The 24,187-nt window shown below is 39.3% G+C and overlaps 2 protein-coding genes and 1 pseudogene across 4 annotated transcripts in view; 2 read left to right on the top strand and 1 right to left on the bottom strand.

Moving 5' to 3' along the window:
• ZSWIM5 (zinc finger SWIM-type containing 5) overlaps nucleotides 1-19,283 on the top strand; it is a 146,792-nt gene extending 127,509 nt beyond the window's left edge. Inside the window, exons 12-14 of the mRNA XM_011367580.1 lie at nucleotides 14,912-15,075; nucleotides 15,576-15,657; nucleotides 16,392-19,283. Of these exons, the coding sequence (XP_011365882.1) occupies nucleotides 14,912-15,075; nucleotides 15,576-15,657; nucleotides 16,392-17,254 (1,109 nt within the window). The 3' untranslated portion in view covers nucleotides 17,255-19,283. The remainder of the gene's footprint in view (nucleotides 1-14,911; nucleotides 15,076-15,575; nucleotides 15,658-16,391) is intronic.
• Nucleotides 11,064-11,182, top strand: LOC111744458 (annotated as a pseudogene).
• A 780-nt stretch (nucleotides 19,284-20,063) lies between the features above and the next one.
• Nucleotides 20,064-23,556, bottom strand: UROD (uroporphyrinogen decarboxylase). 3 transcript variants are annotated; one of them, XM_011367579.2, is made up of 10 exons: nucleotides 23,405-23,556; nucleotides 22,608-22,720; nucleotides 22,418-22,497; nucleotides 22,280-22,342; nucleotides 21,842-22,039; nucleotides 21,554-21,715; nucleotides 21,058-21,195; nucleotides 20,807-20,907; nucleotides 20,659-20,750; nucleotides 20,064-20,308 (listed from the first exon to the last, which is right to left on the bottom strand). In XM_011367579.2, the coding sequence occupies exons 1-9, from the start codon at nucleotides 23,527-23,529 to the stop codon at nucleotides 20,660-20,662; spliced, it is 1,071 nt and encodes a 356-aa protein (XP_011365881.1). In that variant the 5' UTR covers nucleotides 23,530-23,556; the 3' UTR covers nucleotides 20,064-20,308; nucleotide 20,659. The 3 variants fall into 3 exon arrangements, with proteins under 3 accessions (XP_011365881.1, XP_011365880.1, XP_023390824.1); XM_011367578.2 differs by having other exon boundaries at nucleotides 20,659-20,725; XM_023535056.1 differs by lacking the exon at nucleotides 22,280-22,342 and having other exon boundaries at nucleotides 20,659-20,725.
• Between the last annotated feature and the right edge of the window lie 631 nt (nucleotides 23,557-24,187).

Here is a 24,187-nt window from a genome sequence, read left to right as displayed (position 1 = left end):
ACAAAAAACTGACCATAGCAAGGACTGGCAAAAATATGGAGCAACTGGAGCTCTCATACACTGTAAGTAGGAACATAAGTGGCACAAACACTTTGGGAATCAAGCAATTTTTTTAAATTTTTATATTTTTATTTTTTTCAATTATGGTTGGCATACAATATTATAATAGTTTCAGGTGTATAACACAATGATTACACATTTATATAACTTGCAAAGTAATCACCTTGATAAATCTAGTACCCATCAGACCCATACATAGTTATTATAACAATACTGACCATATTCTCACATGCTATACTATACACCCCATGACTGTTTTGTAACTACCAATTTATGTGTCTTAATCCCTTCCCCCCTTCACCCAGACCCCCACCCCCCCCAATCCAGCAACCATCAAAATGTTCTCTGTATCTACGAGCTTGTTTCTGTTGTTTGTTTATCCTGTTCTCTAGATTCCACATACAAGTGAAATTATATGGTATTTGTCTTTCTCTGTCTTACTTACTCCACTCAGCATAATGCCCTCTAGGTCCATTCACGTTGTTACAGATGGCAAGATTTGATTCTTTTTTATGGCAGAGTAACATTCCACTGTATATATGTAACACCTCTTCTTTATCCATTCATCCACTGACAGACACCCAGGTTGCCTCCATATCTTGGCTATTAGAAATAATGCTGCAATGAACATGCACATGGATGCACATGTCCTTTCAAAGTACTGTTTTAGGTTTCTTTGGATAAATACCCAGAAGTGATCACTGGGTCCTTCTTTGTCTCTTGTCATAGCTTTTATTTTAAAGTCTGTTTTGTCTGGTATTAGTATTGGTACCCCAGCTTTTTTTTTTTTTCCATTTTAATGAAATATCTTTTCCATCCCTTTACTTTCACTCTGTGTATGTATGTCTTTCAATCTGATGTGAATCTCTTGTAGATAGCATATCTAAGGGTTTTGTTTTTTTATCCATTCTGCCACCCTATGTCTTTCGATTAGAGCATTTAATCCATTTACATTTAAACTAATTGTTGCTAGGTATGTAGTTATTGCCACTTAATTATTCATTGTATATGTGTATGAATGTGTGTATGTGTGTGTGTGTATGTATGTATGTATGTATGTATGTATGTATGTATGTATGTATTTGTCTTCTGAAAGAAGTCTCTTTAACATTTCTTATAATACTGGTTTGGTGGTGATGAACTCCTTTAGCTTTTGGTCTGGGAAACTCTTTATCTGTCTTTTGATTCTGATAGTTTTGCTGGGTAATCTTGGTTGTAGGTCCTTTCTTTTCACCACTTTGGATATTTCCTGCCAATCCCTTCTGGTATGCAAAGATTTTGTTTAGAAATCAGCTGACAATCTTATGGGGAGCTCCCTCGTGGGTAACTAACTGCTTTTCGCTTGCTGCTTAAGATTCTTTGTCTTTTGGTATTTTAATTATGTCTTGGTGTGGGCCTCTTTGTATTCATTTGGGACTCTGTGCTTCCTGGTCTTGTATACCTGTTTCCTTCACCAGGTTCGGGAAGTTTTCTGTCTTTATTTCTACAAATAGGTGTTCAGTTCCTTGCTTATTCTCTTCTCCTGGTACCCCTATGATGCAAATGTTGGAGTGCTTGATGTTGTCCCAGAGGCCCCATAACTATCCTCATATTTTTGGATTTTTTTTTCTTTTTGCTGTTCTGATTTAGTGTTTTCTGATATATGATTTGCAAATATTTTTCCAATTAAGTAGGTTACTTTTCATTTTGTTTATGGTTTCCTTTGCTGTGCAGAAACTTTTCATTTGATGTAGTCCTATGTGTTTATTTTTGCTTTTGTTGTTTTTACTTTTGGTGCCAAATTAAAAAATCATTGTCAAAACCTGTATCAAGAAGCTTACCCTACGTTTATGATTTCTGGTCTTATGGTCAAGTCTTTAATACATTAAAGACTTACATTTTAAACTAATTAGTGTGTATGTGATAAGATAGTGGTCCAGGTTCATTCTTTTGCATGTGGTTATCCAGTTTTCCCAACATCATTTATTGAAGAGACTCTCCTTACCCTATTATATATTCTTGGCTCTTTTGTCATATAGTTATTGACCATATATGTATGGCTTTATTTCTGGGCTCTGTGTTTCTTCCTTTGATCCATGTGTCTGTTTTTATGCCTATATCATATTGTTTTAATTACCATAGCTTTATAATATAGTTTGAAATCAGGGAACATTATGTCTCCAGCCTTATTCTTCTTTCTCAAGATTGCTTTGTCTATTCAGGTTCTTTTGTGGTTCCATACAAATTTTAGGATTGTTTGCTCTATTTCTGTGAAAAACGACTTTAGAATTTTGAATTTTGAGAGGGATTGCATTGAGTGTGTAGATTCTTTTGGGTAGTATGGACATTTTAACAATAGTAATTCTTTCAATCCATAAGCATGGATTTTCATTTATTTGCTTCTTCAATTTATTTGCTTCTTCAATTTTTCCCATAATGTCTTGCAGTTTTCATTATACAGGTGTTTCACCTCCTAGGTTAAATTTATTCCTAGGTTTTTTATGCAATCATAAATGGAATTGTTTTCTTCACTTCTCTTTTTGATAGTTTGTTATTAATGTCTATAAATGCAATAGATTTTTGTGTATTGATTTTGTATCTTGAAACATTACTGAATTAATTTATAATTCTAACAGTTTTTGATGGAGTCTTTAGGATTTTCTATATTATTATCATGTCATCTGCAAATAGTGACAGCTTTAGTTCTTCCTTTCCAATTTAAATGCCTTTTATTTCTTTTTCTTACCTAATTACTCTGGCTAGAACTTCCAATATTATGTTGAATAAAAGTGGCAAGAGTGAGCATCCTTGCCTTGTTCCTAAACTTGGAGGAAAAGCTTTCAGCTTTTCATCATTGAGTATGATGTTAGCCTTTATGTTAAAGTATGTTCCCTTATACCTGTTTCTTTGAGAGTTTTTATCATAAATGGACGTTGAATTTTGTCAAATGCTTTTTCTGCATCTATTAAGAAGATCATATGATTTTCATTCTTCATTTTGTAAATGTGTATTCCATTCGCTGATTTGCATATGTTGAACTAACCTCGCATCACTGGAATATATCCTACTTGATCAAGGTGCATGACCCTTTTAATGTATTATTGAATTAATTTGCTAATATCTATTTTTTAAATTATTTATTTTTATGGTGACACTGGTTAACAAAATCCAGTAAGTTTTAGCTGTACACTTTAACAGTAAGACATATATATATTTACACTGTGTATTCACCTCCCTTAGTTAGATTTCTTTCTATCACCACATATTTGACCCCCTTAACTCTGTCTACCTTCCCCCTTCTCCACTCCTTACCTTCTGGTAACCACTAGTCTATAGTCTATGTCCATGAGTCTGTGTTTGTCCTGTTCCTTTGTTGTTTTTAGGTTTATATCCCCCATATAAGTGATATCATGTGATTTTCAACTTCTGACTGGCTTATTTCGCTTAGCATGATTATCTCGAGGTCCATCCATGTTGTCGCAAATGGCAGTATTTCATCTCTTCTTTTGTCTGTTCAGCTCCTCTGCCCATTTTTTGATTGGATTGTTTGTTTTTTGTTGTTGTTATTGAGTTCTTTGTATATTTTGGATATTAGGCCCTTATCGGAGGTGTTGCTTGCAAATATATTTTCCCATTCAGATGGTTGTCTCTTTACCTTGTTGACAATTTCTTTTGCTGAGCAGAAGCTTTTTAGTTTGATGTAGTCACATTCATTTATTTTAGCTTTTACTTCCCTTGCTTTTGAGGTCAAATTCATAAAATCCTCTTTAAGTCCAAGGTCCTTGAGTTTAGTTCCTATGTTTTCTTCTATGCATTTTATTGTTTCAGGTCTTATATTCAGGTCCTTAATCCATTTCGAGTTAATTTTGGTGTGTGGTGATAGACAACAGTCTAGTTTCATTTACTAATATTTTTTGAGGATTTTTGCACCTACATCTATCAGGGATATGGACCTGTAATTTTCTTTTCTTGTGGCGTCCTTGACTGGATTTGATATCAGGGTAATTCTGGCCTTATAAAATGACCTTGGAAGAGTCTCCTCCTCTTCTGTTTTTTGTAAGAGTTTGAAAGGATTGATATTAATCTTCTTTGAAAGTTTGGGAGAATTTACCAGTGAAACCATCTGGTCCTGGACTTTTTTGGGGGGGGAGGTCTTTGTTTACTGAGTCAATCTCCTTACTAGTAATTGGTCAGTTCAGTTTTCATTTTTAATAACCAAAACTTTGTAATAATCCCAAACTGGAAACAATCAAATATCCATCAATAGATGAATGAATAAACAAACTGTGATATAAGCATATAATGGAATACTACTCAGTAATGAAAAGAAATGAACTACTGATACACAGCACAACATGTTTGAATCTCAAAATAATTATGCTAAGTGAAAGAAGCCAGACCAAATAAAAAAACAATACATATTGTATTATACCATTTATGTATAATTTTAGAAAATGCACACTGTAGTGATAGAAGGAAAATCAGTGGGAATGAGAGCTGGAGCAAGCCAGGATAGAAAGGAAGAAGAGATTTCCAAGGGTCACAAGGAAACTTGGGGATAATAGATATGTTCATTATCTTGATTGTGGTGATGGTTTCTTGGGTGTATAGATTTGCCAAAATTTATCAACCTGTACATTTTAAATATGTGCTGATTATTTCATGGCAATTACCCTCAATAAAGCTATAAATAAATATATAAGTAAGTAATGATAGCAACTAATTATAACCCATTAAATAAAATAGGTATCCATGAGTTTTATACTGATATGAATAAATAAATGAGTAGGGTGAAATGCCAACTGATGATTGTGGAAAAATGATAAAATAAGAATATACCAATTTGAAACCATATAATACTTCACTCAGCCTAGAAATATCAATGGATATTAAACTAGTAGGTGAACTAGTAGATGAAGGATTTTTACGGTCTCAAAGTAACTCCCCACAAAATACTTGTTAATCATAAAGAAAAGACGTATAACTTTACAGTAGAGAAACCTAGCAGATATCACTTTAATTGAGTAATCATAGTTAATACCACCAGTAATGGGTCAAGTCAGTGTCATATATCACCTGTTAGGAAGCAATAAGAACTCAGCATTACTTCTGTGATACTATAGCCAAAAATGTAAGTCTTCATCTAATCATGAGAAAATATCAAGAATACCCAGATTGAAGGACATACTACAAAATAACTTGTCTAATCTGCAAAAAGTGTCAAGGTCATGAATGTCAGGGGAAGACTGAAGAATTTTTCCAAGTTGACAAAGACTAAAGAGATGTGACAGACTAAATGTAACATACGTGATCTTCCATAAAATGATTTTGCTATAAAGTACATTATTGGGACAATTGGTGAAACTTGAATCGGGTCTGTGATGGATGGTAGTAATATTATCAATATTAATTTCCTGATTTTGATTATTGTGTTTTTGGTATGTAGAAAAGTGTCCTCCTTGTTTGCCAGAAATATAGGCTACAGTATTTGGGAGTGATGGAATTCAAGTCAGTTACTTACTTTTAAATGGTTCAGGAGTAAGAAAAGGTCTCTCTCTACTATTCTTGAAACTTTTTTGTATGTTTGAAATTCAAAATAAAAGAAAACATTTTGACAAAGCAATTTGCAAAGTTGTGGAGTGAGAGTATAGATTTGTAATCTTTTGTGGAGGGCAATTTGTCATATCTATTAAAATTACAATGCATGTATCCTTTGACCTAGCAATTTCACTTCCAGGATTTTATCTTACAAATATTTTGTACAAATGTGAAATGATGTTTGTACAAGGTTATGCACTCCAACATTATTTGTAGTTGCAAAATATCTGAAACATTCTAAATATCCATCAACAGGAGACTGATTAAATTTATTTCTTTGGGTCCAAAATTCTCTTACATGGAATTAAAAACTGAAAAGATTCAAAAATCTAAACTTTTTGTAAGTTTCACAGCAAAACCTGACCTCAGATGACATGAGGCTTTAGTTGTTGCTCAGCGCTCTTACCAGTCACACACATCTCTGCCTTTACCAATATTGTGTTGCCTTCTCTGTTTATGCTGTTATTTTGTAAGTTAGAGTTTAATTACCCTGTAAATACGTCCACAAAATTGAAAATACTCCTGTAGGTAAAAATAAGAAAAGGAAGCATCTGTCATCAATAGCGTAAAAAATAGAGTTAGTGCAGAATCGTGATCAGGTGCGTCTATGAGGCATCTTACTGAAGAATAAGGTATGGAAATTAACATCAATTATGACTTGAAAGAATAGAAAGACAAAGTGTTGAAGTTTTAAAGTGACAAAAATGACCAGAACTAATAAAGAATAGAAAATTTTTAAAGGACAAAAAATGAAGATGTTGACATGACCATGATTGAATAAATAAAACAATGAAGTGGTGCAAATATGCTACTGAATGGTTTCTTGCTCATGAAACAAACTAGAATATGCCATGAATGACTGAACATTTAAGGTGAGTATAGAATATCAGAAGATTGGCTGCAGAGGATGATGGTATAAAATATTTGAACATCTATAATGAAGAAGCTTCTGCTTATCATGAAGGAGACAAAAATTATGACATTGTTAAGAGAATTTTTAATGAAGATCTTAGTCCCACACATGTATAGAGTGCTGATGAAATAGCTCTGTTCTGTCCTATATTATTTTATTTTAAAAATTTACAATAATTGATGAGCAAACAAGAGGTTTTAAGGACTCTAAGCACAGGTTGAAAGTTCTGGGATGTATCAATGCATCAGACAGGTAAAGTTAGGAAAAGCCAACACCCAAGATGTTTAAAAAGTTGTTCACAATTTGGGTAATCAAAGAGAGATTTTCTAAAGAGCCCAGTAATCTGTACCAATAACATGAGCTCATTGCACACAGGCTGGAATGAAAGAAAACTTATATTATTCTTGAACCACTGTTCTACATACAGTCCTTCTGAACTTTTTGTGATCAAGAAAATTTTCTCCCAACAAAGAGAAAATATAAATATTTATTTTTCTATTTTCATACTCTATACTTGTAGCAGTTAACTTCCAAGGCTTCCTAAAGGAGTTAATTGCAGAAGCTTTATCAGGCATACCTTAATGGTGCCATTTACACAGTTGCTGATGCTTAGAATGATTGATAAATATGGGGCAGATTCTTTGGCTTACAATAATGTTTGAAAGTGAACCTGTAGGTAAAAAAGACTGAAAGATTTTGTCATTAATAAGAAGATATATAGTCTCATTAGTTACACCAAAAGTTTATTGGCTAAAAGTCTAAAGTCAGAGTCTTGCTACTCAAAGTATGGTCAGTGGACAAGCAGCATCAACATCATCTGGAAGCTTGTTAGGAATGCAAATTCCCAGACCCATCTCTGGACCTCCTGAATCAGAATCTATATGTGTGCAGCCCAAGAATCTATGTTTTAACAAATTCCATATGAGAGAATTATGCTCACCAAGGTTGTAGAAGCACTGAGTTAGAGCAAGCTGAAAGCAAAAAATACTGAATATTACAAGTAATATACCTGTTGTATATTCTTTGCAGGATAGAAAAATTGCTAAAATTGTGTTAATCCAAATAAACATGGGGCTAGTAGTGATGACAATGATGAGATGTAACACAAATGCAAAAAATCTTCATAGATAATGTGGGAGAAATGTTTGAGCAGTTAATTGGCCTTGAATAACATATATTCATCAGTGAAAAAAAATTATGGCTGCTCAATTAATTGAATAGACTGCTTATATAGAAATCCATATTAATAAGACACGTTACTCTAGAAATACACTTTTTTAATAGCTATCTATTGTAGTGTTACTTCATCATTAAAGAATCCCATTCTTAGCCCATCATTCAATTTTTAACTGATCTTTGATGACAATAATAGCAATGCTGATGAAGCCTTTTGTCCAAAGTCCTCAAAGAACCAGATGTAACAAATATTTATTCCATGCATATGTATAGATATTTAGTTTGATTTGAGGTTTTATTGAATGTTTTCCTTAGAAATAAAGAGTACCAAGTATTTATGGCCTATATCATACGATTTCAGTTATCAATTTACTATTGTATTGATAAACTACAATACTAATACTAATTTTGCTCTTCATCCCACCTAGTGTGACTATTCATACATTCAGCATATAAATAGTGTTTAATTATGGGATGCTGCCTCAGGCCCACTGCAAATATTATATAAATTATCTTTCTGTAACTTAAGAAATTCTGAATTCCAAAATGCATTCAAAACTCTTTAGCAATTTTTCTATCCTGCAAGAAGCTCTTTGTACTGTTATAGGATAAACACCAAGATATATTGATATGTAGGGGGAGAAATAACATGCAAATCTGTATATATTGTGCTACCATTTGTGGGGTTTTTTTTTAAAGGAGAGGAAATAGATCATATATTTCCTTATTATGCATAGACTATACCATAATATGGGGTTAGAAGTGGGTGAATGAGGGACAGGGGTAAGGGGAAGAAAGAAATTTTCATTATTTACCTTTTGTATCTGTTCAATATTGAACCATGTGAATATTTCCAAAATTTTAAGTTATAAGTGTCAATAAAAATTTCTCAAATTGAAACATAAAGATAAAAAAAGAATAGGCAGGGGAACCCAGAACAGAATATCTGAGAATTATGGGACAATTAGAAAAGATATATAAGATATGCATAATAGGAACACCAGAAGGAGAAGAAAGAAAGGAGCAGAAGAAATATTTAAAGTAATAATGGCTGAGAATTTTCCAAAGTTAGTGACAGACACCAAGACACAGATCCAGGAAGCTCAGAGAATACCAAGTGGTATAAATACCAAAAAAATTTATTTCTAGACATACCATATTCAAACTGCAGAAAACCAAAATAAAAATATATATTGAAAGAAGCCAGAGAACAAAATCACCATATCTATAGAGAAAAAAAGGATAAGAATTACATCAACTTCACAAACTATGCAAACAAGAGAGAGTGGAGTGAAATATTTAAAGTGTTGAAAGAAGAAACCTCCAACCTAGAATTCGGTATCCAAATAAATTATCCTTCAAAAGTAAAGAAGAAAAAAGATTTTCTCATTAAAAATGAGAGAATTTCTTGCCAGTGGACCCACCTTGCAAGAATTCCTTCAGAGAGAAGGAAAATGATATAGATCTGAAACTCAGATCTACATAAAGAAAGGAAGAGTGTTAGAGAAGGAATAAATGAAGATAAAATAAAACTTCTGGTGTTTTTTGCATTCTTAACTGAACTAATAGATAACTTCTCATTTAAAATAGTAGCAATGCATGAGGTGATCATAGCTTAAATTTAAGTGAAATGAATGACAGCAATGATGTTACAGATGGAAGGGAAGAACTTAGAATACTATTATAAGGTACTTTATGAAGTGATGTAGTTATTTGAAAATGGACTTAGATTAGTTGTAAAAGTGTATTGCAATTCTAGGGCAAACACTATTTATACTTTTTTAATTTTTAAACATTTTAGAAGAATATAGTTTTAATATTAAAAATTCTTAAAGACATAATTGATATGAGAGAAGAGAAAATTGAATAATAGGAAACATTTCATTATTTTTAAAAAATTCTCTTCTTCCTGTTATTGGTAGTTTTGAACATTAGATTTTTTTTTACCAAAAGGTAGCTAAGTATATGATTGCAAGTGAAAAAATAGGAGACAACAATCAGGTATTGTCAGGTTTTCCATTTTCATTTGTGTGTGAATGTTTAATATAAATGCAGGGACATAAACCATTAATACAAGTCAAAATGTTTCAGTGAATAAGTTTCAGCAGTTCAACTTTATAAGTTATAAATAGACCTGATAATTTTTCTGGACAAAACCAGTATTTGGATTTTTAAAAAAACTAGTATATTTCTTATTGATAGCAACAAAATAGTGTTTGTAGCATTTTTATCATACAGTAGATTCTATCCATTCACTATACTTTTTTAACTGAGTTGTACTACATGCAAGTACATGTTTTTAATGTTGTCTGTCTTTTGTGCTGTTCCTGTAAATTTGCTGTTAAAATACATTAAACTATAAATATTGAAAAGAGAAAGTGTGGTTCACACACTGAGGAATATTATTCAGCCATTAAAAAGGGGGTGGGGGGGAAATCCATTCACTTGTGACAACATGGATGAACCTTAATGGCATTGTGCTAAGCCAAATAAGACAGAAAAAGACAAATACTGTATGCTATCACTTTATATATGGAATCTAAAGCTGAACTTCTAGAAGCAGATTAGATTGATGGTTGGCAGGGGCTGAGGAGTGGGGGCAATGGAGAGATGTTGGTCAAAAGGTACAAATTTTCAATTATAAGATGAATAAGTTCTGGGGATCCAGTATACAGCATGGTGACTATGGTCAACAATACTGTATTGTATACTTGAAATTTCCTAACAGAGTAAATCTTAAACGTTCTTACCACACACTAAAATAAAAGTAACTGTGTGAGGTAATAGATGTTAACTAACCTTATTGTGGTAATCATTTGCAATACATATATCAGATCACATTGTACGCCTTAAACTTTCATAATATTAAGTCAATAATATTTCAGTAAAGCTGGGGGAATATAAAATAAATAATCTAAGCTTCCACCTTAGAAAACTAGAAAAAGAAGGACAATATAAACCTAAAGCTAGCAGGAAAAAAAAATAATAAAAATTAGAGCAGAAATCAATGAAATTTAAATTGGAAAAAAAATAGATAAAATCAATGGAAGCAAAAGCTGCTGCTTTGACAAGATTATTAAATTTGATTAACCTCTACCCAAGCTAACCAAGAAAAAGAAGAAATAAATTACTAATATCATAAATGAAAGAGAGGCCATCATTACTGATCCCATGGGCATTAAAAGGATAATAAAGGAAAATTATGAACAACTGTGGGCCCACAAATTTGATACCTCAGATGGTGAAATGCACCAGTTCCTCAAAAAATACAATCTAAAACTCATACAGAGAAATAAGTAATCTGAATAGGACTATATATATTAAAGAAATTAATTCATTCTACAGCCATGCCACCCTGAACAAGCCCGATTCCGTCTGATCTCGGAAGCTAAGCAGGGTCAGGCCTGGTTAGTACTTGGATGGGAGAGCACCTAGGAAGACCAGGTGCTGTAGGCGTAAAAAATAAAAAGTAAAGAAGGGATTGTAAACTGACAAGGTCCTTGCGATCTGTGAAGTCAACCAAGTGTTGCCCCACCTAAAAAAAAGTTGATTCAATTATCTTTCAAACAGAAAGCACTTGGCCCAGATGAGTTCACTGGTGAGTTTTATCGAATATTTAAGGAAAAAATGATACCCATTCTTTACAATCTCTTCTAGAAAATAGAAGCAAAGAAAACACCTGTAACTTACTGTGAGGCCAGCATTACTGTAATACCAAAACCAGATAAAGACAATACAAGAAAGGAAAACTGCAGACCAATATCACTCATGAAGGTGAATATAAAAATCTTCAACAACATATTAACAAATTGGATCCAACAAAGTATAAAAAAAATTATACACCGTGACTAAGTGGGATTTATTTTAGGTATGCAAGGCTGGTTTGAGCACTTGAAAATTAATGTAATCCATCATATCCACAGGCTAAAGAAGAAAGATCATATGATTATATTGCCAGACACAAGAAAATCATTTGACCAAAGCCAGCACCTATTTATGATTAAAAAAAAAAAAAAACTCTCAGCAAACTAGGCGTAGAAGAGAACTAACTTTATAAAGAACATCGAAGAACTATAGCTACCGTCATACTTAATGGAGAGAAACTAGACACTTTCCCCTGAAAATTATGTATGAGACAAGAATATCTCCTCTTAACCACTCCCATTCAGCATCTTACTAGAAGTTCTGGCTAATGCAATAAGGAAGGAAATAAAAGGTATACAGATTAAGAAAGAAGAAATAAAACTTTGTTTGCAAATGACATGATTGTTTATGTAGAAATTTCTAAAGAATCAACAGCAGAAAACAAACTAAGAATTGATTACACCAAAGATATAAGGTTAAGATACAAAAGTCCATTGCTTTATTATATACCAGCAATGAACAATTAAAATTTGAAATTAAAAACATAATAGCATTTACATTAGCATCCCCAAAGAAAGTACTTAGGAATAAATCTAACAAGATACGTAAAAGATCTATATGAAGAAAACTATAAAACATTGATGAAATAAATCAAAGAAGATCTAAATAGATATTCCATTTCCATAGATAAGACAATATTATTTTTATTTCAGTTCTTCCCAACTTGATCTATAGATTCAATACAATCTCAGCCAAAATCCCAGCAAGTTATTTTATGGATAATGACAAACTCTATATGGAAAAGCAAAAGACCTAGAATAGCCAACACAATATTAAAGAGGAACAAAGTTGGAGAACTAACACTACCCAACTTTAAGACTTATTGTAAAGCTGCAATAATCAAGACAGTGTGGTACTGGCAAAAGAATAGACAAATAAATCAATGTAACAGAATAAAGAGCTCAGAAATAGACCCATACAAATACAGTCAAGTGATCTTTCACAACAGAGAAAAGAATAGTCTTTCCAACAAATGGTACTGGAAAAACTGGACATCCACATGCAAAAAAACCAAAATGAATATAGACCTTATGCCTTTCATAAAAATTAACTCAGAATGGACCATATACATAAATTTATATGCAAAACTATAAAACTTATGGAAGATAACAGGAGAAAATCTAGTGGCCTTGGGTTTGACAATGAAATTTTAGATACAATACCAAAAACACAATCCATAAAAGAAAAAAAATTGATAAGTAGGACTTCATTAAAATGAAAAACTTCTCTTCAGTAATAAACACTGTTAAGAAACTGAAAAGATAAACCACAGACTGGGAGAATATATTTGTAAAACACTCAACTGAAAAAGGACTTGTATCCGAAATATACAAATGACACTTCACAGTAAGAAAACAAACAACTGAATTTTACGATGGGCAAAAGACTCCAATAGATGCCTTGACAAAGAAGATATACATATGGTAAACAAGCATATGAAAACATGCTCAGCATCATGTCATTAGAGAAAAACAAAACAAAAGCAAAATACAACTATATACCTATTAGAATGGCTAAAATTCAAAACACTGACACCACCAAATATTGGTAAGGATGTAGAGCAACAAGAATTCTCGTTGTTGGAAAAGTGAAAGGTGCAGCCAGTATGGAAAACAGTTTGGCAGTTTTTTACAAAGCTAAACATAGTTTTACCATATGATCCAGCAATCATGCTCCAAAGTATTTACTACCCAAATGAGTTGAAAACCTATGTCCACACAAAAACTTGCACACAAATGTTTATAGCAGCTTTATTTGTAATTGCCCAAAACTGGAAGCAACCAAGATGTCCTTCAAAAGGTGAATGGATAAACAAACTGTGATATTTCTTTACAATGGAATATTTATCAATAAAAAGAATTGAGCTAGCAAGCCACAGAAAGACATGGAGGAAACTTAAATGTATATTGCTTAGTAAAAGAAGCCAGTATGAAAAGGTTACATACTGTAATTCTAAGTACCTGACACTGTGGAAAAGACAAAACTAAAAGATAAATAGTCACAGGAAGAATGAGGAAAGGGATGAATAGGTGAAGCACAGGAGATTTTTACAGCAATGAATCTATTCTGTATGATGCAATAATGGTGGATCCATGATATTATGCATTTGTCAAAAACCATAGACCTGTTAACCACAATGGACCCTCATGTCAACTATGGACTTTAACATGTGGATGTTGGTTTATCAAATGTACTACACTAACGTAAGACGTTAATAATAGGAGAAACTGGAAGTGGGAAGAGGAGGTATATGGAAACTCTACTATCTGCTCGATTTCCTATAAACCTGAAACTGCTTTAAAAACAATCTATTCATTCAAACAATTGTTTTTAATGGTGACAGAAGAAAAGTAATCGCTCCCATAATCCTGACACCCAATGATAACTACTACTAAGACACTGGTATAAATATTCCTGGAGATTTTCTATGCATATGTATGCACATACATATACTATACACACACTGCTACTTATCTTTTTTTGTAAAAGTAGAATAATAGAGTATTAACTATATATAAATTGTTTGCAATTCCCACAACAACCCTTAAAGGTTATTTCCATTTTATAGATGAAGTAACTGAGCTGGTAAATGTCTGAAATAGGTTCAATTTCCAGTATATTTTATTCCAAAGCCTATGTATTCTTACCACTGTACCTCTTTGTAAAACATAAGACCTACTTTTCGTTCTATCTTTATTTCACATTTGACCCCTTCATAAGATACACCAGTCTTTCATATACCATACTGACTTCATACACATTCATTTCTAATAGTATGCATGCCCTTCACATGGTGTAATCCTTAATGCTGTACACTAGTACCTTGTTTAGAATCCTTGCCTACAGAATAGGAAGTGGTGGCCCAGCTCCTTTTTGCTCCAGAGAGGCAAACAATGGGACTGGCAGACTTTTTTTTTCTTTTCTTTTTTTTTTAGTAATAATATGGCTTCTTGCCTCCTGTATAAGTAGCTGTCAAATTTGAGGTGTTCATGGAAATTATTTCTGGGACCTGAAGAGCCTGAGGGAATGGAGTGTGAGGGGTAGATGGAAAGGTGAAGAGAAGTAAAATTCATGTGGGTGCCTAGGGAAGGAAGCAGCCTCCAGTGGGTTCAGTGCTGACAGAGATGGATAATTCAGATAAGATGGTAACATTCAGAAGCATTCAGTGAATTGATAGCAGCCAGTTCAACCAGTACCTGTTGTGGGACCGTTCAGGGAAGCTTTAAAGAAGACCCTGTGACCCTCTCTTGGCACCTATAGGGGACACTCTCAGGCTCCGAACAATCCTGGAAGCAATACAGAAGCACATCCATTCTTCGTCCCTCATCTTCAAGCTGGCCCAAGACGCATTCAAGATTGCTACTCCCACAGACAGTAGTACTGACAGCACCCTGCTCAACGTGGCCCTGGAGCTGGGGTTACAGGTATGGAGGAGTGGGCTATCTCAGCTTTAGGTTTCTGGCCTAGTGACAATTTGTAGAAGATAAGATCTCAGGGGGACTGGGCATAGGCCAAGTCTGGTTCTTTCTGTGTCCCCAGAATACAGCGAGACTAGGCACAAAGTAAGAACTCTATAAATTGGACTCCATTTTGAAATTAAGGCCAGAAGCAGTGTAGCTTTGGGCTCTATCAGATCTATATCTTCTCCCCACACTACCCCCATTCCTCCAAGTCAATCAAGGTGTGGTAATAAGGACTTTATTCATTATAGGTCATCAGTAAAGCCTGTCTGATTTTTGAGAGGGGTGCGGCAAACGTGGATATTTGCGGTGATGAGTACAAACCTGTCTGTACTTATCAGGGGAGAGATGGCTGTTTAAAGCACCAATAAATACTTGTATAAATGAATGCCCAGGGGAAGTCAGGAGGGGGAGTTCATAACAGTTATGCTTAACCCACTGGGAATGCCACTTTTTTTGCCCAGGTGATGAGAATGACCTTATCAACCCTTAACTGGAGGCGCCGGGAGATGGTGCGGTGGTTGGTGACATGTGCTACAGAAGTGGGTGAGTCTCCCACCTCCCTCTACCCCCGGGGTAAAGGAGTTTCTAGGTCCTACTCTTGGGACAGGACAACAAATCATTAGAGCTCTCATATTCTTATTACTGATGGCCTAAGAAAGGATGGGGCTACTGGTAGAAGATGGCCTCTGTTCAGCCAGCCCAGGCTCTGCCCTCTCTGCTTGGACTATACCCAGATGTCAGAAGCACTTTGACCCTCTGATCAGAGACATGTCTGAGAGAATGAATTTTCAACCACCAGTACTGAAGTACACCCTTGGGAGGTAGTTGGCCCAGTGGTTTGGTCCCAGTCCCTATCCATACTTTTGAGAAACCCCAAACAACTTGGAGGCTCAGGACCCCATCTACAGCCCAAAGCCCCAACACAAGACTCTACTCTGAGAGGCCCCACTTCAGCTAGGACCCCCAGACAGATCTGTAACCCCTGCCTTGGGGCAAGCAAACCACAGGCTCTGCTGCTCCATCTTTGAGGGGTAAGAGCACCTGCCGAGACCCTCAATCCTCTGACCTGGGGAAGGAAGGAATGGGAAGAGACCCCAAACAGGGTCTGGCTATCAGGGATGCTCTCCTTGTCCTGGTTTGCCTCAGATCATCTCAAGGCTACTGAGGAGGAGGGAGAACTTGTCTCTGCAGGTCAAGTTCTGACCCAAAATGGTAATCTGGGCAGACTTGAATTAGGACCCGGATGGCCACTGCTGAGCTCAGGCTCTCCCTGACAGGTGTGCGGGCCCTGGTGAGCATCTTGCAGAGCTGGTACACACTCTTCACCCCTACCGAAGCTACTAGCATTGTGGCTGCCACAGCCGTATCCCACACAACTATTCTGCGCCTCAGTCTTGACTATCCCCAGCGGGAGGAGCTGGCTAGCTGTGCTCGCACATTGGCCCTGCAGTGTGCTATGAAGGATCCACAGAGCTGTGCCCTGTCAGCCCTTACACTCTGTGAGAAAGACCACATCGCCTTTGAGGCAGCCTACCAGATTGCCATTGATGCTGCCGCTGGTGGCATGACCCATTCACAGCTGTTCACCATCGCCCGCTACATGGAGCTCCGTGGCTACCCGCTACGTGCCTTCAAGCTGGCCTCACTGGCCATGAGCCATCTCAACCTGGCCTACAACCAGGACACCCACCCAGCCATCAATGATGTTCTCTGGGCGTGCGCCCTCAGCCACTCTCTGGGCAAGAATGAGCTGGCGGCCCTCATTCCCCTGGTGGTAAAAAGTGTGCACTGTGCTACAGTGCTTTCAGACATCCTGAGGCGCTGCACAGTGACTGCACCTGGCCTTGCTGGCATCCCAGGCCGCCGCAGCTCTGGAAAGCTCATGTCCACGGACAAAGCTCCACTGCGCCAGCTGCTGGATGCCACCATCAATGCCTATATCAACACTACACATTCACGCCTGACACACATCAGCCCCCGCCACTATGGAGAGTTCATTGAGTTTCTGAGCAAGGCTCGGGAGACCTTCCTGCTGCCCCAGGATGGCCACCTGCAGTTTGCCCAGTTCATCGACAACCTCAAACAAATCTACAAAGGCAAGAAGAAGCTGATGCTGCTGGTGCGAGAGCGCTTTGGCTGAGAAATCGGACAGCTCACTGCTGGGGCAGCCTGGGCTCCCAGGTACCATCAGGTCAGGCCAAGGACACTGAAACATTTGTCTACCCTGAGAGGACTCTAAGCACCTGTGTCTGAAGCCAAAGGACCACAGGGCTAAGCATGGGAAGAGTCCAACTCTAGCCAGTATGCCTGCCTTGGCAAGGTTCTCAATATAAACCCGCCGTTCCTGAAGGAGCTGGGCCCTGCAGATAGATCAGAAACTCTACAACATGCCACCTCACGCCCCTATATCCTGCGTGTCCTGGGCATTGGCCCTCTCCCTTGGCAAACACAGAACACTGTTCCGTCTCAGGGATTGTTTAACCAGAGAAACAGAAGCATTTATGGTACTGTAAATATTATAGTATATGTGTTGCCAATTACATTGTAAAGTTCCAACTATTTATAATTCTGGTTCTAATTTTATGGGTACTTAAAATAGCTGTGGGTGGGAAGATAGGCTTGTTTTCTGAGGAGACTCACAACAATTTCTCAGGTTTCCCTTACAGAGTATAAACTTGGCAGTGGAAGAGTGGGGGGTGACAGGGAGAAAAAATGGCCAGTTAGAATAAATCCCAAGTCTAGTCAATGCAGAAACCTCAGCCTACTGACAGGGCATCTGTAGCCCAGTGGTGGGTGAGGGGCAGGGCCGGGACTGGACTTCGACTTTTGCCACACGAAGCCATGAGGACACTGAGGCTCTCGCTCCTGCCTCACACAGCCTCTCTATGAGCCTGCTGAGCTCCTGAGAAACAAGCACAGGGAGAAGGCGAAGGTCTGGGAGGCCACTGAGCTCATAATATTCATCTTCTCTGGTCACCTTTGTGTTAGAGTGCCTGGTTTCATCTCTAATTATGTATGTGTGTATATTTGTTTGGCTAAGTACATATATCTGTGTGCATAGATGTATCTGTACGTGCCTCTATGTGCACATATATTTATGTGTATATGTCTGTGAATACATGTCTGTATGCTGGACTGTGGCTTTCTATGAGGATATTTACATTTGTGAACATTTAAGAATACATATCTGTGTTCATGTTTCTTGATGCATGTTTACTGTGTATGTATCTAGGCACACAAGTGCATGTGTATAAACATGTTTGTGTGTATGCTTGCTCTCCATTGATCTGTCTTTGTATGTGTAACTATATTTCAACATGTAGGTATGTCTGTGATTTCATGTTTGAGGATCTGCATGAACGGGTCCCTTCTTTTTGCCACATCTCTCTTCTCCATTCCTCTTAGTCTCTCACCAGCTAAACGTGTTCCCCATCTCTGTGCCTCTTATTCACCATTCTCTCTCATCAGACAGGCTGTAAGCACTAGTCTCCCTCTACCTTGAGTGGCTCCTTCAGCTCCACAGTTCTCTTCTCACCCTGTACTTGCTTTCTTCCCCTGCCTCTCTACCTCAAGCTTCCTCTGCCTGCTTTTGTCACAGCCTCATTGGTTGCTGATTTGGAGGCTGGGGCTGGGATGCATTTGGCTTTTACCCTTCTGACTAGTTTCTAGCCCTAGTGGGCAACTTGTCTTAGCCTTGGCTGTCCACGGTATATGATGTTCCTGCTACTCTCCTGACACTCTGCTCAGCCTGGAATTATTATAGGAGGTAGCAAGGGCATTCAGAATAGTCATTTGGATGCCAGTGTCTTGGTGTTTACTGTTTCATGTTTTAGTTCCCGAGTAGGGGGTGGGGTGTGATAGGGAAAGGGTGGTATAGCTAGAGTGTGAACTAAGGACCTCTCTGCTTTATTTTCCTTTCTTTGACAAACGGTGTCATCTTTTTTTCCCCTCTACACTAACCAGTAAGTTGTGTTTGCTGTTTGTGGCTACTGAAGTCTTACTGTTCAGCCATGGGGCCCCTGCAACCTATTGGCCTGGTTGGTTAAAAAAAAAAAAAAAAAAAGCCACTCCCATTTCTGTATCATGATTGCCATTTTTTAGCAAGTGTGTGAACTCAGTGCTTTTCTATAAATAAATCATGGATCACAGAAAAGATCATTTTTCTAAAATCAGAAATTGTGTTCTCTCAATAAATGGGGCCCTTCCCTCTCTTCTGTATTGCCCTGGCTGGGACAGGAAGCTGGCTGAGCCTATAGTGCAGTGGGTTTCTAGTGGTCTAAGGAAATGTGAAATGACAGACGAAGAATTTTCTGCCACACCAGACCCCTCTCCAGAGCTCGCAGGCAGCTCAGAGCCTTGTCTCCGAGGAAGTAGCTATCATCATGATGGGCAGAAACACCAAGATCCTGAGAAAATTAGAGGGCATGCTCAGAAAATACAGAGCAACCCTGAGCAGCACTGGGCCTTTCGGCTTCAGAGGACTTCTTGCCTCAGCCATGCAAATCTAAGGTTCTACTCGTAAGCAACCCAGCTCTGAGTCTTTATGTCCTCCCATCTTTTGTTATCAAAGCTGAAGGTCTCTCAGCTTCTCCCTGCTTACCTAGATGCCATCTTCCTTGACAGACCTCTCAAGTATTCTAGCCGTTCTGTGCCCCTCTCTCTATTCTTCCCTTCCTTCCCAGACACAAATCCCTGTCAAATAGGATTCATAAGCTGTGGGGACCCCATTTCTCTGCAAATGTCATAGCTCCAGCTGTTAGGAAGCTCTACCCAGCCCATGTTGCTCTGGGGCTTGGCAATCTAAGGGCAAGATGGCCCTGACATTAAGTCCTACGTACATAGTCCCATGTCTGAGTTCTCATGACTTAGAGGAGAGGATGCAGAAAGACACCCCAACTAAGGAGGAACTGAGGGTAAGGAAAAAGATCTTTCACAAACAAAACCACATGTTAGACTCTAACTCTGGAACTTTTATTCTCTTAGAAACAATCAATCATCTGTGTTAGTGGTACTTGAGAGAAAAGGTATATGCTCAGTTCTGTCGAAGCACACGTGAGTATTTGTGCACAGCATCCACAAAGGCCCCCACATGTTCTGGGTCCATGTCAGGGTAAAGTCCATGGCCCAGGTTGGCAATGTAGCACTGTGGCCCAAAGTCATCCAGCATCTGCCACACCAGCCGTCTGATCTCCTCCTGGGGGACCAATAGGACACTGGCTACAGGGGAGGCCAGAAAGCCTCTGTTCTCCCTGTACATAATAGTGACACACATACATGTAGGCATGTTTCTACTCAATATTATTCATTCAGTCATTATTCAGAAAAATTTATTGAATGAGTAGGAAGGGCCAGGCATTTGTATTTGTAAGAAAATACAAATGAACAATAAAAAGAAATTCCTGCCTTCCTAGAGTTCACATGGTGTGTGGGGGATAGATGGGAGAGACAAACAGACATCATAAAAACACAGTACAGCCATACCCACAGCCATGGGAGTGCACAGAGACAAACTCACAAGACACACACAGGGACGCTGGTTGTTACCTCAGGTGCATACAGGGCACAGGGGTCCAGGTTGCCCTGCAAGGTCACCGTCTTCCCCACACGCTCCCTGGAAGCAGAGTTGGTGCCACATTCTGGTGACTGCACATATAGCAGCTGCACCAGCTCCACCTCACCCTCCATTACTTACCGAGCTTTCTCTGGTGCCACTGTCCAGTCAAGCCCAACCACCTCATAGCCAGCCTGGGCCAGCTCCTCCAGGGCAAAATGTCCATCCTTAGCAAAGATGATCTGGGAGAAAGGGCAGGTCTCAGCCTACAGAGGGACTTGCAATACCCACTATCATACCTCTGCTGCCCTCCAGTGGTCACTTCAGTCTATGCAGCACTTATCCTACAAGCTCCACAGTCACACCTTCACTCACCCCAACTCCATTCTTACCATGGGCACTGGTGCCAGGCCTGTCTCCTGCAGCCTGGACTTCACTCGCTTGGCCACATCACGGATGTAGGGCAGTGCAAATTTACTGAAGAGCTGTGGGCCAAGATGCCCTGCATGGGATTCAAAGAGCTGCAATGCCTACAGTTAGGGAATGTAAAGGGAAATAACACACGAAGTATATCAAGTCCCACACACAGAATGTACCTCAATTTTCCCCATTGACTTCAATCTTTCATACTGCCTAAACCTATAAACTCAGTTCCAGTCAAAAAGATTTGCCTTTTCCTCCAGATCCCAGTGCTAGCTTTGGTCTTTGAACACACAGATCATTAAGCCCCAGTGTCAGAGCAGACTTGGTGCTCCAGCCAGATAACTGCAGGCCAAGCTTCTTTCATGCTTGCCATTAAGACACCCACCCTCTCAGGTGTAGGTAACTCTCCTGCTCTGGTCCTTATAGACTAAACTCCAGCCCATGTGTCTCTCCCTCAGGACTAACCTGGGCACCAGCAGCCACTTGTCCCACCAGATATGGTACCAGAGCATCAGTGAGGATGCGAAGCAGCCGGTGACTGGCCTTCGGTCTCTGGTAAAGCCAGCGCTTGGCCTGAGCCATGGTGCTTGAGCCACCACCCTCAACCATGTATGTCATCAGAGTCCACTACAAAAGGATACAAAGAGAATGTCACAGGTGTAGAAGCCAGACTGATACTTCTTTCCCTTGTCTACACCAGACCTGCCAGAGTAATTTCCCCCATGCCCGAGTCCCTGCCCTGTTTCACAGTACCGGGGCACCAGCAAAGCCAATCAGGGGCACACGCCCAGCCAGCCGTTGTCGAGTGAGGGTGATGGCCTGGAACACATAGGCCAGCTCAGAGGCCACTGCTGCTGGATCCCGGAGGCGCTCTAAATCTCGCTCTTCTCTTAATGGCTCTGGAAAGCTGGGCCCTTTGCCTGGCACCATGGTCACCTCCATGCCCAGTGCCTGGAGGGGGAGAAAAACATCTCTGTTCCCAACCTGTAACTCCAGGAGGAAAGGCTCTATTCAGCCCATGCCAAGAAAGAGCTAAAACAGAATAAAGCTCAGCCAAACTCCTGCAGCCCGGCCTTCTCTTCCAGCCTTAGTTTTTCCTCCTGTCCAGTGAGGATAAGTGCTCATCTTGAGCCTTCACTGTTTCATCTTTTCCCTTTTTCATCTATTCCAGAATCAGATTTGAGAAGGTACCTGGGGTACAACAAGGATGTCGGAAAAGATGATGGCAGCATCCAGAGGGAAGCGACGCAGTGGCTGTAGGAAATAGAAGACAGGTTGCTAGGTGGTGAGCTAAGGACATAAACCCCTCCCTCTTTCTGGACCCCTCACCTGCAGAGTCAGTTCACAGCAGGCCTCTGGGGAGCGGCAGGTGCTGAAAAAGTCTTGGGCAGCCCGAGTTTCCCTAAACTCTGTAGACGAGAGAAGTCAAAACTCAGCCTTGAGGAACCTCTAAAGCCCTCCCTTGCCCCTCAAAAACTTGTCACCCTCCAGAGTTTTACCTAGACTTCCTGACCCTGACCTGGTAAGTAGCGGCCTGCCTGCCGCATGCACCAAACGGGAGTGTAGTCTGTGTCTTCTCCCCAGGCTGCCCGCAGGAATGTGTCATTCTTCAGCTCCGGAAAACTATAGGGACCGGAGATGGGGGATTGGGGCGGAGGGGTGGATAAGTGTCAGTAAGTTAGGCTGGGGGTTGGGGAAGGCTCGGGTTCCTAAGGTGGATTCATTCCAACACCGTTATCTGTCTTCTCCAGACCAGCTCCCAAGCTGTGGCTCCCCACCCATTCTGCCTTCTCTTTACCTAATCAGGTGGTGCACAAGACCAAAGAGCCCGCGCTGGATGGGGCATCTATCCTACGCACAGTCCTAGCTTCCCCAAGCTCAAAGCCACTGGAAGGACTGGGGAGGTGGGGGAAGGGGAGAGAAAGAAGCCTAGAAAGGATAGTTTGAGGGTCTCTGGACCAGATAATCACAGGGAACAGGGAAGGATAAGTAGGCTGGTTCCAGGTCTGGGGGTTAAAGGAGGGATAAGAGTTGACGGTCCTGAAGTAGAAGTCCTAGTTGAGGATTAAAAGTCCCGGGGGCATAACTAAATGAAGGTCTGGGGAATGCAGCCAGCTTAAAGGCTGGGGAACGCAGCCAGCTTCGCGGATCCTTGGATGAAGGTCTCAGGAATCCACGGCTAAAGGATTTTCGGGATTCCAGCTTCTGGGGTTTGGGCTGGGGCCCTCCAGGGGGAAAGCAAGTATAGGGACAGATCCATGAGCTGAATCAGGTCGGACGTCCCGCTGGCTACGCCGCGTGGTGCACAGAACTCACCCCAACCCGTTCGCCTCCATGATAAGACGTCTGTAACTGCGAGGCAGTCCCCACTTTAACCTGAATCTGACAGTACCCCTCCCCAGGCTCCGCCCCTTCCTGGACTGAGCCAAGGCGGTGGCCATGTTGAAAGTCACGTGATTGATCTCTCGCGACAAACTACGGGGCTGTCCTGGCTGCTGCCGGTAGGACCCCCTACCTCACTTCACCGTAAAGTCCCGCACCCCAAAAAAGAGCTTCTCTCTAACTGCCCTTTACCGTGGCATGAGAAATTTGCTTTTCTTTAATGGCCTAGAAATCCTGAAGGTTTGGCCTAAGTCTCACTTTCACTCCCACTGTCCATGATTCTAACAATCTTATGGATGACCCAGCCAGGCATACAGTGGATTATGGAACCAAGTTGTACAGGGAACTGAAATCATTAAATATGTACATTACCTACTAAAAGCCTATCATAGGTACAGAAGTTACAAGAGTGAACAAGACAGCTCTTTCCTATGAGAAGCTACAGACTGATGAAGAAACAGAAATCAGCAATCACAGTAATAAATGTTTTAAGAGAAGAAAGCTAGAAGCAAGTAGCAACGGGCTCCCCTTTTATTTGGGGAAAGCGATGGGGGTGTTACAAGCAGAGGGAACAGCATGTACAAAGTGAAGAGGCAAAAAAGCCAATGTCTATTATGGGAACTATGAGATCAATCTGGTGGAATTAAAGAGGTTGGAGACATCTGCAGAGTGCAAATTATGCAGGCTTGTGTGATGAGGTACATTTGTTTACTTTAG

This window comes from Pteropus vampyrus, unplaced genomic scaffold (assembly GCF_000151845.1).
Source record: "Pteropus vampyrus isolate Shadow unplaced genomic scaffold, Pvam_2.0 Scaffold135, whole genome shotgun sequence".
NCBI lineage: Eukaryota > Metazoa > Chordata > Mammalia > Chiroptera > Pteropodidae > Pteropus > Pteropus vampyrus.
This window is presented reverse-complemented; position numbering and strand designations above follow the sequence as displayed.

Bases quoted from the DNA above. Each gene is read 5' to 3' on its own strand.
- UROD (XM_011367578.2), bottom strand. From the start codon at position 23,529: ATGGCCACCGCCTTGGCTCAGTCCAGGAAGGGGCGGAGCCTGGGGAGG. The intron at 22,343-22,417 runs GTGAGGGGTCCA...TATTTCCTACAG, and splicing joins GCTGTGAACTGACTCTGCAG to CCACTGCGTCGCTTCCCTCT. The intron at 21,716-21,841 runs GTACTGTGAAAC...ATCCTTTTGTAG, and splicing joins TTGGCTTTGCTGGTGCCCCG to TGGACTCTGATGACATACAT.